This window comes from Manis javanica, chromosome 2 (genome assembly GCF_040802235.1).
Source record: "Manis javanica isolate MJ-LG chromosome 2, MJ_LKY, whole genome shotgun sequence".
Lineage (NCBI taxonomy): Eukaryota > Metazoa > Chordata > Mammalia > Pholidota > Manidae > Manis > Manis javanica.
Window position 1 is genome coordinate 122,407,209 of NC_133157.1, and position 18,043 is coordinate 122,425,251.

The 18,043-nt window shown below is 41.6% G+C and overlaps 1 protein-coding gene across 6 annotated transcripts in view; it reads left to right on the forward strand.

The window, feature by feature from the left end:
- Positions 1-564: 564 nt before the first annotated feature.
- CAMK1D (calcium/calmodulin dependent protein kinase ID) overlaps positions 565-18,043 on the forward strand; it is a 433,891-nt gene continuing 416,412 nt past the window's right edge. For all 6 annotated transcript variants that reach the window (XM_073229294.1, XM_073229295.1, XM_073229297.1 and 3 more), the window contains exon 1: positions 565-854. In XM_073229294.1, coding sequence (XP_073085395.1) covers positions 580-854 — 275 coding nt within the window. In that variant the 5' untranslated portion in view covers positions 565-579. The remainder of the gene's footprint in view (positions 855-18,043) is intronic.

Genomic DNA, 18,043 nt, shown 5'->3' on the forward strand with positions numbered 1-18,043 from the left:
ATGGTGGTAGGAACTGGTGGCCGCAACATACAGGCAAGGGGTCACAGGCCCAGACCTTACCCTGGCCAGGTGGGTGGCACCTGCAGGCTCTGGGCTGGAGGTCAACAAAAGGTCATGGGTGGGAGCCTGAGGTGGAGTCACCATAGGAGCACATGATGTCTCAGCTTTGTGACCCATCATTTGCTCAGACTGTGGGAGGATCCCTAGCAATTATATAGCTATAATTTTTATTTATTTAACCAGAGGTGGCCCCAGATTACATAAGCTTCAGGTCCCACAAAGCCTCACTTGCATCTGCTAGAATTCTGCTGACCAGAGTGCCCTGTCTCAACAGAGGGACTGTTCAGCTCCATGTGATGAAAGCTGATCAGCAATGTTGCTAGAGCTCCTGATTTTTCAAGAGCAGCAGGGAATCCAGATTTTTGTATGAAATCTACATTTTAAATGTTGGCAACTTAAAACAAAAAAGAACCCTTCTCTGGCCAAAACAAGTCGTATCTATGGGGTTGATTGAGCCTATGGACTGCCAGACTGTGATTTCTGGTTATGTAAGCCCATAGGGATTGCCAAGTGCTAGGGATGGCGTTATGGCAAGTGCCGGGTCTCCTCCTCCTCTGCTCATCAAGAACAGGTCTGGCCTGGTCTAACCCTAACTCTAAAACAGCTTTGCTCTTTTCCGTGGCTGTAGTCAACAGCCAGACATTCTCTAAGTGTTTGCCACTCGTCACAGGACAGGGAGCTGACCAAGGCTGCGGATGGATGAATTGTTGTAAATTCATCCTCACGATTGGCAAAGCTAACATATGGCCCGTGGACAGTGGTGGAGCAGTGATGTCACCTTGTGAACTTCTGAGGTCAGTGAGGGGTAGCTGTTGTCTTTCCTGGGTGCTCCTTAGTCTTGGAGGTGGATAAGTACATGTTCATGCAACTTGTCGGGCTGCAGCCAATGATTTTAGGAAGGATTGCTGTTACTGCTTAAAGGGAAAGCAAGTTACTTCTCTGTAGCCCCAAATCCTCCTGAGGCTGTGTACCCTGACATTTCATAACTGCAGCTTTTCCACAAATGAACACTCTTTAGAAATTATAAAGGGCCCCCAATGTGAAAGGATTACTTCTGGGTACCACTTCCTGTGCAGAATGTGAGTGCTCTAATAAAGCTCTTGGTGTCACATCAGATGGGGCCACAGGCTGGAACTTGAGACAGATAATGGCAGTAAGGGCTCTAGGAGAGAGACAGGCCAGTGGGAGAAAGAAATGACCAGTGACAGCCAGTGACAGCCTGTGGGCATCCCTCTGCTGTCAGCTCACATTGGTGATAAAGCAGGTTGCAGGGGTGGCATTGGATGTCTCATTAGCTTGGTGTGAGATCCGCTTTGCCACTGAGTAGCTTTGGGGACTGCAACTTGGCTTCCCAGTAATCCCTTGTGGTGACTAAGCATGTGAAGCTCAGGGCCAGAGGCAGAGGGATCTGTTGTATAAACTTCCCTTGTCCCGATTGGAACAGAAGCAGAAGCAGAAGTGGGGGAAGGGCAGAGTACAGAGGGTAGAGCAGAGGCATCAGGAAGCCATCCTCTTGTGCGTGGGCTGCTCCTGGGACAGGGCCTGTCATAGATGCCTGGTTGGCTCTTGAACTGCACATATCACCACACTTGGAGATTTTGGCAGAGCATGCCTGCCCCACTCCTGCACCCCCAATGCTTGCTTTGTTGTAAACTTTTTGTCTTGCTGCTGGGCCCTGGGAGAGTGAGTGACTTGCCTAAGTGCACAGGACAAAGGCAGGACTGAGCCTGGACCACCTTGTCTAGAACTGCACATGCTGACTTGTGTCTAGTGTCCTTTCAGTTACGTCCTGCCTGCCATGAGCAAGATGGTAGGATTTCTGAAGATAGATGGGGACAAGAGCTGGAGCCCCCAGGAAGGCTGTTTTGGTGTAATGTTGGCGATCTGCCCAAGTGTGGTAACCATTTAGGGTCATGGTCTCTTTTCCATGCCCTGTAGCCCTGGTGCTTGGTATCAGGTGCAGAGCTGAGAAAAGGACTCAATACACTGCCATTTCATAGAAGTGTATTTTCACCCTAAATTTTTAAAAATCTTTATATTTTTAGAAACTGCAGCAGATAACATGGGATAGAAGATTAAAAAGGAGATGAAGAGTTTTTTCAGTTCTCTAGGGAATTAGACTGTCTATCTGAAGCCTTCCTGGGGTCAATATTTCTGGTATGTGCTTGGTAGAATTGCCTCCCATCATCTACAGATTCATTAGCTCCCAAATTAATATATGACTTCCTGCTGCAATCCAGGCCCTGGTTCAGATGCTGGACATCTAAGATGAATGAAATACACTTCCTAGGTTTGGAGCATCCATACAGAATAGTGTAAAAATTAGATCACCTCCAGTGATCATCACCCCACCCAGCCTTGAATTCTATTTTATGTTCATGTGATGGGATCCTTGGATTACTTAGGCTGTTGGCCATTGAGAGCTGAGTGACATGATTTTATTGTCTTTGTCTTATTGTCCTCACCTGGCCCTTGCCAATTCTTTTGCTTTTATGTGAGCTAAAAATCCTCTCTTCTTGTTCTGCTGGTTTAAGAAGCATGCTTCATTCTTCTGGTTACTACTAACTAGCTGTAGCATTTATAAATGTTCTAGAAACCAGTGGTGTTTCTGCTTATATAAAAAGAGGACCACTTAAAGTATAAGAACAAAGAAAAAACTGAAGGAACAAAACAGCAGCAGACTCCCAGAACCCAAGAATGGACTAACAGTTACCAAAGGGAAAGGGACTGGGGAGGATGGGTGGGAAGGGAGGGATAAGGGGGAAAACAGGGCATTACGATTAGCACACATAATATAGTTTGGGGGGGACACGGGAAAGGCAGTATATACAGAGAAGACAAGTGATTCTATAGCATCTTACTACGCTGAAGGATAGTGACTGTAATGGGGTATGTGGGGGGGATTTGATAATACAGGTAGTCTAGTAACCAAAATGTTGTTCAAGTAATTGTACATTTATGATATAAAAAAAAGAGGACCACTTAAAAATTGATGTAGATTGTCAGTCTCCCAGGGAGAGTGAGCAAGTCAGGCTCACGCTCAGGCCTCAATGACGTGGAAAGAAAGCCAGAGTTGGCCTCAGTGGTCTCAGGTCCATGATTTCTCTGCTTCTGGTTGTTTACAGTTTCTCTAGATTGTATCTAGGTGTAGGCTTTTTAAAAATTCATGTTTCGTGGGATTTGTTGAGCTCTTGAAACTGTGAGTTGGTGTCTGTCATCAGTTCTGGGACATTTCTGGATATTATCTCTTCAAATATTGCCTTTGTTCCAATATTTCTTTCCTTTCCAGATGCCAATGAAATGCATGTTAGACCTTTTGAAAGTGTCTTCTTTTCTATATTTTCTTTTTTCTGCCTCCTTTTCAAGCTGAATTCTGGATTTTTTTCTAACCTACCTTCCAGTCCCCTTTATCCTCACTTTAACTGTGATAATCTGCTGTTACCCCAGTACTGGGTTTTTAACTTCAAGACTGCATTTCTCCATTTGAGAGCTTCTATTTGGCTCTTTAAAAAATCTTTTATGTCATTTTTTATAGTTTCCAGTGCTCTGTCAGAATTTTCAAGTGTGACATCTATGTTTCTGACTATAGTAAATCAAGCTCTTCAGTGGTCTGTATCTAAGATGTTCCCATTTCTGAAGTTTCTGCAGGCCTGTTTCCACTCCTGGCTGTTTCTGCTATTCTTGATCATAATGCCCTGTTTTCTTGGGTGTTTCAATTCTCGTAGTAGGCATTGGACATTGGAAAAAATATATTTATTTAAAAAATATATAAGGCCTTGAATTTATACATATGTGTGTGTGTGAGTGTGTGAATATATGAATATTAACAAGAATAAGGGTGCAATCTTCTGGAGAGGCTTTTCACTTGTGTCTGCCAGCCATTGAGGGCACTTCCTATCTGAAGCCACTTTAATCCAAGTCAGAGCTTGAGATTCCCTGGACTTGATGGTGCTGTGAATCTGACTGTGAGCCTGAGGGCGATCTACTTCCTCTTCTCCCTCACTTCGTGGGATCACCTCACAATGGCAAGTGGTTTATTTGAATCCCCAACTGTGGCAGGCTCTGGACTTCAGCCACATGAGGCTATCCAAACAAGAGCTTATTTTCAAAGTTGTTTTTTTTTTTCCAGATTGACAAATGCCTTAGAAAAAAAGCTTTGCAGCCAGGCTAACCTCACCAGGGTTTGCCTGCTCCTAGATTTTGGCAGGTGTTTCTTCACTACCTTATTATTGCTTTGATGCTTTTGAGAAAATTAAACAAATATTTCATCCAGCTTTTAGAGTTGTCTTTGGTGGACGGGTTGATCTGAATTACTTAGACTGCCATTGCCAGAAGCACAAGTACCAGATGACTTAAGGTTAAATCCCAGCTCTGTCACTTATTAGCTAGCTGACCTTGGCCAAGTTTGTTCCCTCATCTAGTCGATGTGTTCATTAAACCCTAGCTATTTGACAGTGTAGCTGTAAAATTTAAATGTGAAAGTTTTTTGTAAAGTGATACAAAAACATTTTATGATCTATGTCCCACACTAGAATGTAAGCTCCATGAGGATGGTAAATTAATTTTTTTCACTGCTATTTCTCCAACTATGCCTGGTGCATAGTAGACACCCACTAAACATTGAATAGGAGAAAGGGTTACTGCTTGCATTTAAAAATAAAAACATATTGGTAAAGTGTACTCTTCGGTCAACCTGGAATTCTCATAGAAGCTCCTACTATTTAAAAGATCCTATTCTTTATTTTATAAACCTTATTGTTAGAGTGATACAGTCATTGTTATTTTGTTTTAGTTTTTTGCTTGATACTGTTTAGACTAGAATCTTCACCTTAAGTGAAAATACCATATTCCATTGCTTTGTGAATACCTGGACGCCAGCTGTTTCCAATTTGGGCTATTATAGATGGTGCCACCTTCTTTGTTTGCAGAGGATAGTGAAATGGATAAAATGTGTCTATTGTCAAGCCTTGTTCAGGCACATTTCAGAAGGAACATGTCTTACAGTGCTTGAAGTCTGGCATCTTCTATTGTATAAACAAAATCAACAAAAATTGATCCCTAAGTCTCCTTAGAGTAAAGCTCAGTCTACTTCCAAAGCTGATCAGGAAGGAGGTGGTGCAATATGGGTTTCAGGGTCACTGTTGAATCTTAACGATGAACTTCTGTATTTCCTTGGTAAGAATTATTTCAATAAATGCTCTATCAGTCATCATTGCCACAGATATTCTCTTTCTTGTTTTAACCAAGGTGTGGTATAAAAGTGGTATTGGGGCTTACCTTAAGCCACAGAAACTGGGGTGCTTGAGTACCTCATTCCATACTCTTCTGCAGCTTTTTAACGATCAAAATTTTATAATCAGAACAACTTAGTGATCTATGTGTGCTTTTATTTAATGATCAAATGATTGGGTGAAGAAGTCATGGCAGCAATAAGAACTACCATTTAAAGATTGCCTTTGTGTTAGAGGCTTTACAGTTACTCATTATTTAGTTTTCTTAAAACCACCTGGCAAGTAGGTACTACTTTTTCCATTTTCCAGATAAGGAAATGGAGACCAAGGTTATGGATCCTGCCCTAGGTCGCAGCTAGAGAGTGGCTGAGGCACCCATGGCACCAGCTCCGGAGCCACGCACTTTTTTCTACACTCTCCACCCTCTGACTTCTCATTTCCAGTGAAAGAAAAGATGACATTTCCTACTGGCAAGAGCTTGTCAAGCTGCCCAGTCTGAGCATCCTCAGGCCCCTGAGGTTTAGGTGTTCATTAAGTTCAGTAATTTTTTTCCCGGGCTTTGGGTAAGGTGACTTAAAAGGTTACAAGGGGGAATAAGATACAGTGTCTGCCTTTTGAGGCTCAGGGAAGAGGTTAGATATCTGTGCACACTGGAATAAGCAACTTCAGTGGTGGGGTACTAGCGAGAATTATGATAGGCACCTAGAGGTCAGAGGAGTGGGCATGCTGGTTGAGAAAGGGGAACCCTGACCAGCCCGTGGCTCAGGATCAGGAGATGTGGATCCGAAAGCTTCATTTTACAGATATAGAAGCTGAGATGACATCTCCCCTGTACATAGTATATAAATTTGAATTAACATCTAAAGCCAAATTCAATGTACTTAATCTTTCCCTAGTATACAGTATTGCACAGACCTGGGATATGGTGCTGGGAAGTAAAATACATGAGACTTCCCTGGCGAACACCCATTTGCCCCCTTCTCCCTCGCATTGGCCATTTGTCATTTGCGGGGAAGGCTGGGGAGGATGGCATGGCTCTGACACCCTCTTCCTCCTGGTTCACTTCTGAATTGAACTGGAGCTTATGCTCTCTGTGAGCCTCTGAATATTCTGATTCTGCTGAAAAGGGTGTAATGCAGATAGTCAAATTAAAACTTTGGGCTTTATGTAGGCACAGCAACAAAAAAGTTCAAGTGTCTCATCCAAGGATATATATCAAGCCAGAAATAGAAGTTGGATCTCTGGCCTGCCAGTCTGGGGCTGCCTCTAATTGAACATGCACATAAGTCACAGATCCACCTAGTACAGGGAAGCAACTGAGGGGCTCAGCATCTTTCATAACCCTTGGTAGCTGGGTTGAGGGAAAGAGAGAAATTTTTGTTCATGAGCTCATTCCAGTCAGAATGTGTCCAGACGCCCAAATATTTGATTTGAGCCTGGTTGCTAAGAGACCTCCCACTGGGACCCAGCTGCCTGAGGGCAGGAGGGCGGTATTGGCATCACTTCAGATTTCTGCCACTTTATTTGAAACCAGAAAACCTGGAACCTTGGCCTCCTCAAGGCAGCAATGGGGAGAGGAGAGATCTGAGTCAGCCAAGCAGCAGAGGAAAAATCCCCACTGACCTTGTGCCAGGAGCTGTGGGAGGGCTTAGGATAGAGCTCTTACTTGTGACTGTTTACTTGATGTGAAATATGCTAGTGTGGTAATGAGGGGGAGATGGGGCTTCATGCTTTGTCATGCAGGGGACATCTTGAAGCCATCTCAGGGATCTCAGAGCAATGCTGGATTGCTGAGTTACACCTGGGCCTTGGGAAGGCTGCATTGATTCAGAATCAGAGCTATCCTCCCAACATCTTGGGTTTTAATTGCCTGGTGACTTAATCCCCCTGTGGGAATGCCAGGAGCAGAGGCATCCCTGATAACTAAGTGAGGGGTCAGTGCACAGTACTGCTGGGGAAACCCCATTCTCTCGACAGAAGGCAGATGGCTGAACCTAACAGGTGTAACAGCTACCAGTGAGTAACTGTCACTGCTTCCCCACGCTGCATGGTAGAATAGTGCCATCCTCAGGACCAGATAGTGATCAATACAGGCCTTAAACTCTCTCCAGGGTACAGATATCCCTCCTTTTTGAAAGTTTGTGTTATACCATTTTGCTTTTATGAAAGACCTACATTAGTACCTGCTTTTGCTAACTGAAAGAAAACCAAAGAGGATTTTTGCGAAAAAAAGGTGAAAAATGAGACTAGCATTCAGTGTTGGTTTTGAAGGGAGGCATTACAGGGGCAGCACACACCCCAAGCAGCTAAGTGCCTCACCCCTCCCTGCCACTAAAAGATCCTTCTCCAGGACCCACATGTGTGGCGTCTAAGCATCAAGCCCCCAGAGCTCGGGGCTGTGTCTGTGAGCATCTGTGCTTTGTTGCGATTTATTTTAATACCGTTAACATGATGTGTCCTAAGGTTTTAGAAAGGCCTGCAAGGTTATTTTCTGGTCTGGAAACAATAAAAAGTTTCAGTATAAATGAATGGAAATTGCTGCTTTAATTTATGTCAGTTTGTCTTATAAAAGGTTTCATAGGAATGCTCCACTTCCAGATAGCAGAGTGGGGAGGAGAAGCCTGTATTTTGTTTCTGAATTTGGCTTTATTACTTATTTATAAATAAAAGTATTTATGTGAGAAACATAGGTTTTGCTGTCAGGAGTTTCGTCTGAGAGTTGTACTGTGAAATGTAAAGGTCACAGACAGTTACTCTTGGCTTTCACCTGAAGCCTGCTCTTCAATGAATCATTTGCTTGGAGGTACATCCTAGTGGGTTTTGCTTTCAGAGAGAGCTCTACTGCAGGTTCCATCCTCCTCTGCCTACACGTGTGCCCTTGGGCAGGTTCTGATGCCCCACTCTCTTAATCCATCAGAAGCCATTTTGAAAGAAGTATTTGTTGGATTTGAGAAGAGCAGGTAGTAATTTGGTGCTTAGAAAAATCAACCCGGAATAGGAAGGAGACTGAAATTCAATATGGAAATGAGAGCAAAGGGATTGGCTCTGGGCTGGGCACAAGGCAACCAATGTCTGAGCCATTCTGGATTGTTTCTGAGAGGCTCCAATCAAGTTTGCTTGCCCAGAAAGGAAGATGAGAAGGGAGATATATGCAGTTTCATGAACAGAGGTCTTTGAAAACCAAGAATGAATAGTTTGACTGTAATGTAGAAGAAAAAGGGAAGTCACACATGTAACACACAGCTGGGTCTTGTGGTCTGAGAAGCCATTGGGTCAAGCAGGTAATATAATTTCCATCCTGCAGACAAGGGAGAAGCTACCCTCCAGAAATGAAATCTACCTGCCTCCTAAGAGAAGACCCTTCAGCAAAGTGTGTTTTTTCTGTTACTGTGTGCTGAACAAATCTACAAGAGATATCTAAATTTGCTCCCTCAGCCTCTTCCGTTAAATATTCCATGTCATCCAAGGTACCAGTGATTTCTTTCCATGAAAGAAACTATGATATCACAAGGGCTGCGTTATGAGGTCCTCACAGGGTCCCTCCGGCTCCAGGCCAAGAGAGTCTCTTGTGTTGAATACAAATATCCTCCTAATGAGGAACACTGGCAGGGAGAGGACGGCTGCCCCAAATAAGATGAATGCTGGATAGAGGGCCAAATTCTGCATGGAGACCTTCACTGTTCTGCAGGATATTCAGCCAAAACCTATCTCTCGGTTTTTCAGTGATGATAACTGATGAAGCCTGGGGTAAAAATAAACCCACTTCCAGTGTTATTTCTGGCTGGTTCAGTGGGAAACAGTGTTGTTACCCCTGAGGGGACTGCAGCGCTGTCAGGTTCAGGAGCTGGGCCTTGCCAGAGAGGACAATGGGTCAGGGAGGCCCAGAGGCTCCAGAGCCAGCTTGGCCCAAGTTCCTCTCCCCAAGCTTTGTTCCTGTGCTGCTTTGATGAGAAGGCTCTTCTTGAGGCTGGTCATTTAAACATCTTTCCTGAGTGTGTCAGTTTGAGGCCAGCAGTTGCATTAGGCAGAGTGCTTACATGTTGCAATGGTGTAGTTAACACTGGCAGATGTCCACCTGAGGTGGCAATTTCACGCACGCCTCAGTCTTTGAAGCTGCCAGACCAGGAACGCTGAGAAACACTCGGCTGATTTTTTTGCTCCATAACTTTTGGCGGGCTGTTTTTCCTCACTGTGCCTCTGTTTATAGAAACACTTGGAGAAAGAGGAGTCACAGTGAACAAAGGGGCACTTGTACGAACATTTCCTTTTAAAAAACTAAGCTACAAGTCATTTGCTTTTATAAAAATATTGGTCTCCATTTGTAGATCTGTGGTTTAAATTTAAAAACTGATATGCTTCCTGTTACAGGTTTTTAGAATTTTGGTTTTGAAGAGTTAATGTTTATAGTGCCGAGACATTCATCGGGGATGTTGGCGGGATCTGGCTAATCCATAGGTTTCCTTCAGCTAGAAAACCCCTGTAGGAGACTAGAATCCTGTGACATTTCAAGATTATTTACATCTAATATAAAATGTGACAATCAAGAGGAAGTCTTGTGGGTGGCTGTTTGGAAGGAATTTTTTTTTCTTTTTAAGCCATTCATTTTATAATCTAAGCAAAAAACAAAAGAGCCAGAATTGACAGCTATTAAAAAAAAAAGCACACTATTAATACCTTATGTTTATCTCCTGCCTTTCTTCTGAGAAGTCCAAAGAGCTTTGCAAATGTTATCTCACCCATCCCATATGTTATCCTCACTTGAAAAAAGGACTGGAAACTGCCTGAAGTCAGGGAGTATATTAAATACCAGATGAGACCTGGACTCTTTCATTTTGCACACCTTGCTCTGATTTGTACTCTGTATTCAGTGCACCATACTGGAACACAGGCTAGATGCTGTTAACCGAGGATGAGTTAAAAAAAACACTCTATTGCAACCATTCCTGTGTTGCTGTAGCTCTAAGGCAAAAGCCCAAACATGCAAACAGCTCTCACCAGACCTACAAACCCAATTACCTGCTGGCTGGTTTGTGCATCAGGCCATTCCCAAAGTCACTTCTGCATGGTGTGCCCGCCCACTCACCAGTAATATGATTCCAGGGCCCCAGCTCTACTGGAATGGATTTAAGATTCACTGAATTGCCCCTGCCTGTTTCTGAGACTAACACCTACAGAGGTGCCCCAAGATTAGATTGCCTGCTTTTTAGAAGCGTGGCACTTCCTTAGAACTTCATCCCACACTTCAAGATTCTTCATCCCACAGTGTGGGATTCTTCATCCCACACTGACAAGAAATTGAAATCTATGACTAACTTCAAAAAGTAGGAATGTAGGAAGCAACACAGAAATTTTCTCTGGAGCCATTATTTTGAATTCCTTCGATTGTACAGGGTTCTACTGTGGTAAGGCTGTGCCCCACCAGGATTAGAAAAGGCTCCCCAAGTTCACGTTCTTGCTTGGTGACACAGCCATTACTGAAATGCAAGGTGGGGTGTTGCTGTGTTTTCAACCCTGATTGTCACCTTTGTTGAAGCACTTAAAAATTTATTTGGGGGCTCAAAGGAAGGACAGTCAAAGTCCTTCACAAACTGATCCTTCAGTTTCCTCCTGCCTCATCTGTGTTACCCTCAAGCTCACTGAACCCTAACACCATACACACAGCACCATTTCCTAGACATGGAGCCTTCTGTGGAGGTCACTCATGCTATGGCCAAATCATTCTGGTTCTCACCTTGGCACATAATAAGATTACATTTCCTGGCTGCCCTGTGATTTGGTGAGACTGTGTCTAGTTCTGGACAATAACTTGAGAGTGGAGTGATGTGTGTCGCTCCCAGGACAGAGTAGTTCACTGCTGGCAGAAGACCTGGTTTGATTTCCCTCAATCATAGTGACTAGCAAAGCTGATGATGGCAGCTGCTTTACCAGCAGGTCCTCAACCAGTGCATGATGGAAATGAGAAACAAACTTTTGTTAGTGTAAGCCACTAAAGATCATCACCAGACTATTCTGATAGATGAACCTTTCTTTGATGTTTGTATCTTTCTTTGCACATGCTTTTCCTTCTGCTTGAAATCTGCACCCTCCCTTCTCTGCTTGGCAAATTCTCATTAATCCTTCCAGTTGTAGTTCAAAAGTCTTCTATTATGTGATGCCTCTTCTGACACCTCCAGGAAGTTGGACCCTCTATCCTCCATCATCCTCTGTGCAAACCTCCATCAGAGCCTTAATCTCATTTTATTCCCTGAGATTAAAGGAATCTTTAATCCTGGAATAAAGAACTATGCTTAGTTTTTTTCTGTCTAAAGTGTCTATTTCAAGATACACACTCAGGTGTCTTGCAGAGAAATTAAAGCACCCAGAGTTGTTGATGGCATAATTAAGGTTAGTCCCCTGGTGTTACAGTTCATAATCCCAATCCCCCCAGATGTACCAGAACTGAGAATTTATCATATATTGGAAGACATTTAAAAAGATGGATTTCTTTCCTTCTTCGAAAGTATTTAAGTAACTTTTATATTTCAAATGTGTTTGTTGTTCAAATTTCTAAGGAAAAAACAGTATCTTACAATCAAGCTCCCATCTTTTGACAATTACTCATTTTCACAAGAAAAGAGTTTTTTAAAAATTCATGGCTTTGGAAAAAGCCTTTTGGGCAATTTTTAAGGCCATTGTGGTTTGTTGTTTAGGCCTGGTTCTGCTTACACAACACTGAGTGTTTGATTGCCCTCAAAGTTTTTTATTTTACTTTTATATTTTTTATTTTGCTATCATTAATGTACAGTTACATGAACAACTTTATGGTTACTAGACTCCCCCCATTATCAAGTCCCCCCTACATACCCCATTACAGTCACTGTCCATCAGCATAGTAAGATGCTATAGAATCACTACTTGTCTTCTCTGTGTTGTACAGCCCTCCCATGCTCCCACCCAACATTATGTCTGCTAATTGTAATGCCCCTTTCTTTTTTCCCTCTTATCCCTCCTTCCCCACCCATCCTCCCCAGTCTCTTTGCCTTTGGTAACTGTTAGTCTATTCTTGGGTTTTGTGAGTCTGCTGCTATTTTGTTCCTTTAGTTTTTTTCTTTGTTCTTATATTCCACAGATGAGTGAAATCATTTGGTACTTGTCTTTCTCCACCTGGCTTATTTCACTGAGCATAATACCCTCTAGCTCCATCCATGTTGTTGCAAATGGTAAGATTTGTTTTCTTCTTACGGCTGAATAATATTCCATTCTGTATATGTACCACGTCTCCTTTATCCATTCATCTACTGATGAACACTTAGGTTGCTTCCATTTCTTGGCTATTGTAAATAGTGCTGCGATAAACATAGGAGTGCATATGTCTTTTTCAAACTGAGTTCTCTTTCTACTAGTTCATTAGTGTATCAGAATGCAACAGATTTCCGTGTACTAATTTTGTATCCCGCAACTTTGCTGAATTCATATATTAGATCTAGTAGTTTTGGAGTGGATTCTTTAGGGATTTTTATGTACAATATCATGTTATCTGCAAACAGGGACAGTTTGACTTCTTCCTTGCCAATCTGGATGCCTTTTATTTCTTTGTGTTTGTTGTCTGATTGCTGTGGCTAGGACTTCCAGAACTATGTTGAATAGAAGTGGGGAGAGTGGGCATACTTGTCTTGTTCCCAATCTTAAAGGAAAAGCTTTCAGCTACTCGGTGTTAAGTATAATGTTAGCTGTGGGTTTGTCATATATGGCCTTTATTATGTTGAGGTACTTTCCCTCTTTTGTTGAGAGTTTTTATCATGAATGGATGTTGAATTTTGTCGAATGCTTTTTCAGCATCTATGGAGATGATCATGTCATTTTTGTCCTTCTTTTTGTTGATGTGGTGGATGATGTTGATGGATTTTTCGAATGTTGTACCATCCTTGAATCCCTGGTATGAATCCCACTTGATCAAGATGAACGATGTTTTTGATATATTTTTGAATTTGGTTTGCTAATATTTTGTTGAGTATTTTTGCATCTATGTTCATCAGGGATATTGGTCTGTAATTTTCTTTTTTGGTGGGGTCTTTGCCTGGTTTTGGTATTAGAGTGATGTTGGCTTTGTAGAATGAGTTTGGGAGTATTCCCTGCCCTTCTACTTTTTGGAAAACTTTAAGGAGGATGGGTATTAGGTCTTCACTAAATGTTTGGTAAAATTCAGCAGTGAAGCCATCTGTTCCAGAGTTTTGTTCTTCGGTAGTTTTTTGATTAACAATTCAATTTCTTTGCTGGTAATTGGTCTATTCAGATTTTCTGTTTCTTCCTGGGTCAGCCTTGGAAGGTTGTATTTTTCTAGAAAGTTGTTAATTTCTTCTCGGTTATCCAGTTTGTCAGCATATAATTTTTCATAGTATTGTTTCATAATTCTTTGTATTTCTCTGGTGTCTGTAGTGATTTTTCCTTTCTCATTTCTGATTCTGTTTATGTGTGTAGACTTTTTTTCTTGATAGGTCTTGCTAGGGGTTTATCTATTTTATTTTCTCAAAGAACCAGCTCCTGCTTTCATTGATTCTTTCTATTGTTTTATTCTTGTCAATTTTATTTATTTCTACTCTAATCTTTATTGTGTCCCTCCTTCTACTGACTTTGGACCCCATTTTTTCTTCCTTTTCTAGTTTCATTAATTGTGAGTTTAGACTGTTCATATGGGATTGTTCTTCTTTCCTGAGGTAGGCCTGTATTGCAATATATTTCCCTCTTAGCACGGACTTCGCTGTGTCCCACAGATTTGTGGTGTTGAATTATTGTTGTCATTTGTCTCTATATATTGCTTGATCTCTGTTTTTATTTGGTCATTGATCCATTGATTATTTAGGAGCATGTTATTAAGCCTCTATGTGTTTTTGGGCTTTTCATTTTCTTTGTGTAATTTATTTCTGCTTTCATACCTTTGTAATCTGAGAAGCTGGTTGGTACAATTTCAATCCTTTCGAATTTACGGAAGCTGTTTCTGTGGCCTAGTATATGATCTATTCTTGAAAATGTTCCATGTGCACTTGAGAAGAATGTGTATCCTGTTGCTTTTGGATGGAGTGTTCTGTAGATGTCCGTTAGATACATCTGTTCTAATATGTTGGTCAGTGCCTCTGTCTCTTTAGTAATTTTCTGACTGGTTGATCTGTCCTTTGGAGTGAGTGGTGTGTTGAAGTCTCCTAAAATTAATGCATTGCAGTCTATTTACCCCTTTAATTCTGTTAGTATTTGTTTCACATATGTAGGTGATTCTTTGTTGGGTTCAGAGATATTTATCATATTTACATCCTCTTGTTGGACTGACCCCTTTATCATTATGTAATGTCCTTCTGTGTCTCGTTACTTTCTTTGTTTTGAAGTCTATTTTGTCTGATACAAGTACTGCAACTTCTCCTTTTTTCTTCCTATTAGTTGCATGAAATATCTTTTTCCATCCCTTTTCATTCAGTCTGTGTATGTCTTTTGGTTTGAAGTGAGTCTCTTGTAGGCAGCATATAGACCGGTCTTGTTTTTTTATCCATTCAGTGATTCTATGTCTTTTGATTGGTCCATTTAGGCCATTTACATTTAGGGTGATTATTGATAGGTATGTACGTATTGCCATTGCAGGCTTTAGATTCGTGGCTACCAAAGGTTCAAAGGTAATTCCCTTACTGTCTAGCAGTCTAATGTAACTCACTTCATATGCTATTACAAACACAATCTAAAGTTTCTTTCTTTTCCCTCCTTTTTCTTCCTCCTCCATTCTTTATATGTTAGGTATCATATTCCATACTCTTTGTCTATCCCTTAATTTTGACCACTGGGGTAGTTGATTTTGTTTTGCATCTGCTTAGTAGTTAATTATTCTACTTTGCTGTGGTTTTGTTTCCCCTGATGACATCTATTTAGCCTTAGGAGTACTTACATGTATAGCAGTACCTCCAAAACGCACTGTAGAAGTGGTTTGTGGGATGTAAATTCTCTTAGCTTTTGCTTATCTGAAAATTGTTTAATCCCTCCTACAAATTTAAATGATAACCTTGCTGGCTACAGTATTCTTGGTTCAAGGCCCTTCTGCTTCATTGCATTAAATACATCATGCCACTCGCTTCTGGCCTGTAATGTTTCTGTTTAGAAATCTGATGATAGCCTGATGGTTTTTCCTTTGTATGTGATCTTTTCTCTCTCTCTAGCTGCTTTTAAAAGTCTGGCTTTATCCCTGACCTGTGCCATTTTAATTATTATATGTCTTGATGTTGTCTTCCTTGGTCCCTTGTGTTGGGAGATCTGTGCATCTCCATGGCTTGAGAGACTATCTCCTTCCCCAGATTGGGGAAGTTTTCAGCAATTACACTTCTCAATGACACTTTGTATCCCTTTTTCTCTCTCTTCTTCTTCTGGTACCCCTATAATGCAAATATTGTTCTGTTTGGATTGGTCACATAGTTCTCTCAACATTCTTTCATTCTTAGAGATTCTTTTTCTCTATGTGACTCATCCTCTTTGTATTTCTCTTCTCTAATTTCTATTCCATTTACCATCTCTTCCACTACATCTAATCTGCTTTTAGATCCCTCCATTGTATGTTTCATTTCAGATATGGAATTTCTTAATGATTGAATCTCCATCCTAAATTCGTCCCTGAGTTATTGGATATTTTTGTGTACCTCCATGAGCATGTTAATGATTTTTGTTTTAAACTTTCTTTCAGGAAAATTGGTGAGTTCAGTTTCATTTGGCCCTTTCTCTGGGGTTTGTGCAATTTTGGTCTGAACCAGGTTCCTTTGATGTTTCATATTTCTGTGTGGTGCCCTCTAGTGCCCAGAAGCTCCAGTCTCTGAAGCTGCTCAGCCCCTAGAGTGAGGTTGGTGAGGAGTGGTGCTGGTGCCTGGGGGGTGGAAAGAGCTGTTTCCTGATTCCCAGCTGCAGTGCCTGTCTTCAGTATCACAGCCAGTGGGCGGAGCACACAGGTGTAAGCCTCTGTGGTTGGGGCCTCTCGCTATTGTAGGCGGCGCCTCCCTCTACATGGCCTGATGCCACCACAGTCACTGCCAGTTTGTGAGCCGGGCAGAGTGCACGCAGACAACCTTGTCCACCTATCCCTTCTCCCATGTAGCAAGCTCCGTGTAAGCCCCACCCCTTCAGCAGCCGTCTTGCTGCTAGGAAGCCTCTCAGACTGTCTGCCTGTCCTTTGTCCCAGAGTGGCCGGATGTGGATCCCTGTCTTGCACAAACAGCCGGAATCTCAGTCTCTCAAGCACTCTTCCTTTCCCAGTTCTCCAACCCCACTAAACTCCAGAGCATCACACAATGTATGTTTGTGCTCCAAAGTAGACCTCCAGGGCTCAGTGTTCAGCTGTCTTAGGCTTCCACCCTCTACCTGCTCCATTTCTCTTCCTCCCACTGGTGAGGTGAGGTGGGGGAACAGCTTGGGTCCCACCGGATCAAGGCTTTCGTCTGTTACCCTGTTTCGTGAGGTCTGCTCTGTTCATGAGGTCTGTATGCAGTCTGGTGCAGCCTTCTTTCCTTTTGCTGTTTTAGGGCTAGTTGTATTTAACTATATTTTCACACTATATATGGTTTTGGGAGAAATTCTCTGTCTCAACCCTCATGCCGCCATCTTGAATCTTGCCCTCAAATTTTGTAAATGCATTTATGTACACCATGAAATGTACCTCCTTCAGTTGTTTGGAATATCAGCTAAATTCAAATATAAAAGTTGATGAGATTCTATTTCAATGTCTATTGTGGGTCCTGTTCTGGGTGGAAAATCACGGAAGGTTGCATTTTTGTTGAGGTCGGGTTCTCCATATAAGAGGCAGCATATATACAGTTTTTAGTGTCCTTAATTTTATAAATGCACCTGAGCATATTGACAAATACACTTCTTGAGTTAAGAACAGACTCTTAAATCTCATATGAATAAGATTATGTTTATTGTTAATTGGAGAAGCAGCAAAATCCACATCTGGGAGAATATTGGGAAAGCGCCCCTACTTGTTTCAGGTCTTAGGAAGATAAAGGTTATATTCACTAGGTAAAGATCCATGGGGCTGGGTTCACTGAAAAGCCCTTTGAGGTTTGAAAAAAATGAAACTAAAAAAAATTAAAAGGATACAGTTGTAGATTTAGTGGTCTTTGGTTTTGGTCTATCAATTTTCTTTTTCTTTATTAAAAAGATGTTTTTTACATTGTGGTGGATATATATCATGTTTGCCTGCTCAACATCCATTTCTCCCCCTTCTAGTAACACTCCTGCAGTGTTTGATGCCATTTATTTGAGTAACATGTTGACAGAGAGATTTTAGTGCAATGTTTAAGAGAAGGGCTCCAGAGCCTGGCTGTCTGGGTTTTATTCACTCACGCTGTGTGACCTGGGGTGTATTACTTAACCAATCCAAATACTGGTTTCCTCCACTATGGAAGGGGAACAACAATATTACCTACTTCATAAATTGATATGAGGATTAATAAATAAATATAGTAAAGCATTTAGAACAGGGTCTGATGCATAATATGAATTCAATAAATGTTAGATATTATTACGAAATTCTTATGTGACATTTAATTTCCTTAGGGACTTTATAAACATATTTTCTATTGTTGGCTATGGCTATAGAAGTCTGTAACAGTCTGATATATTTTTTCTGTAATATATGTGACTTCGATATTTTTCCCTTAAGAAAATCAAAGGGCAAGTAGTTTTACTAGGATTTGTCTTGATATATGATCCACATATTTTCTCCTATATGATATGCCCGTTCAATCTGTAGA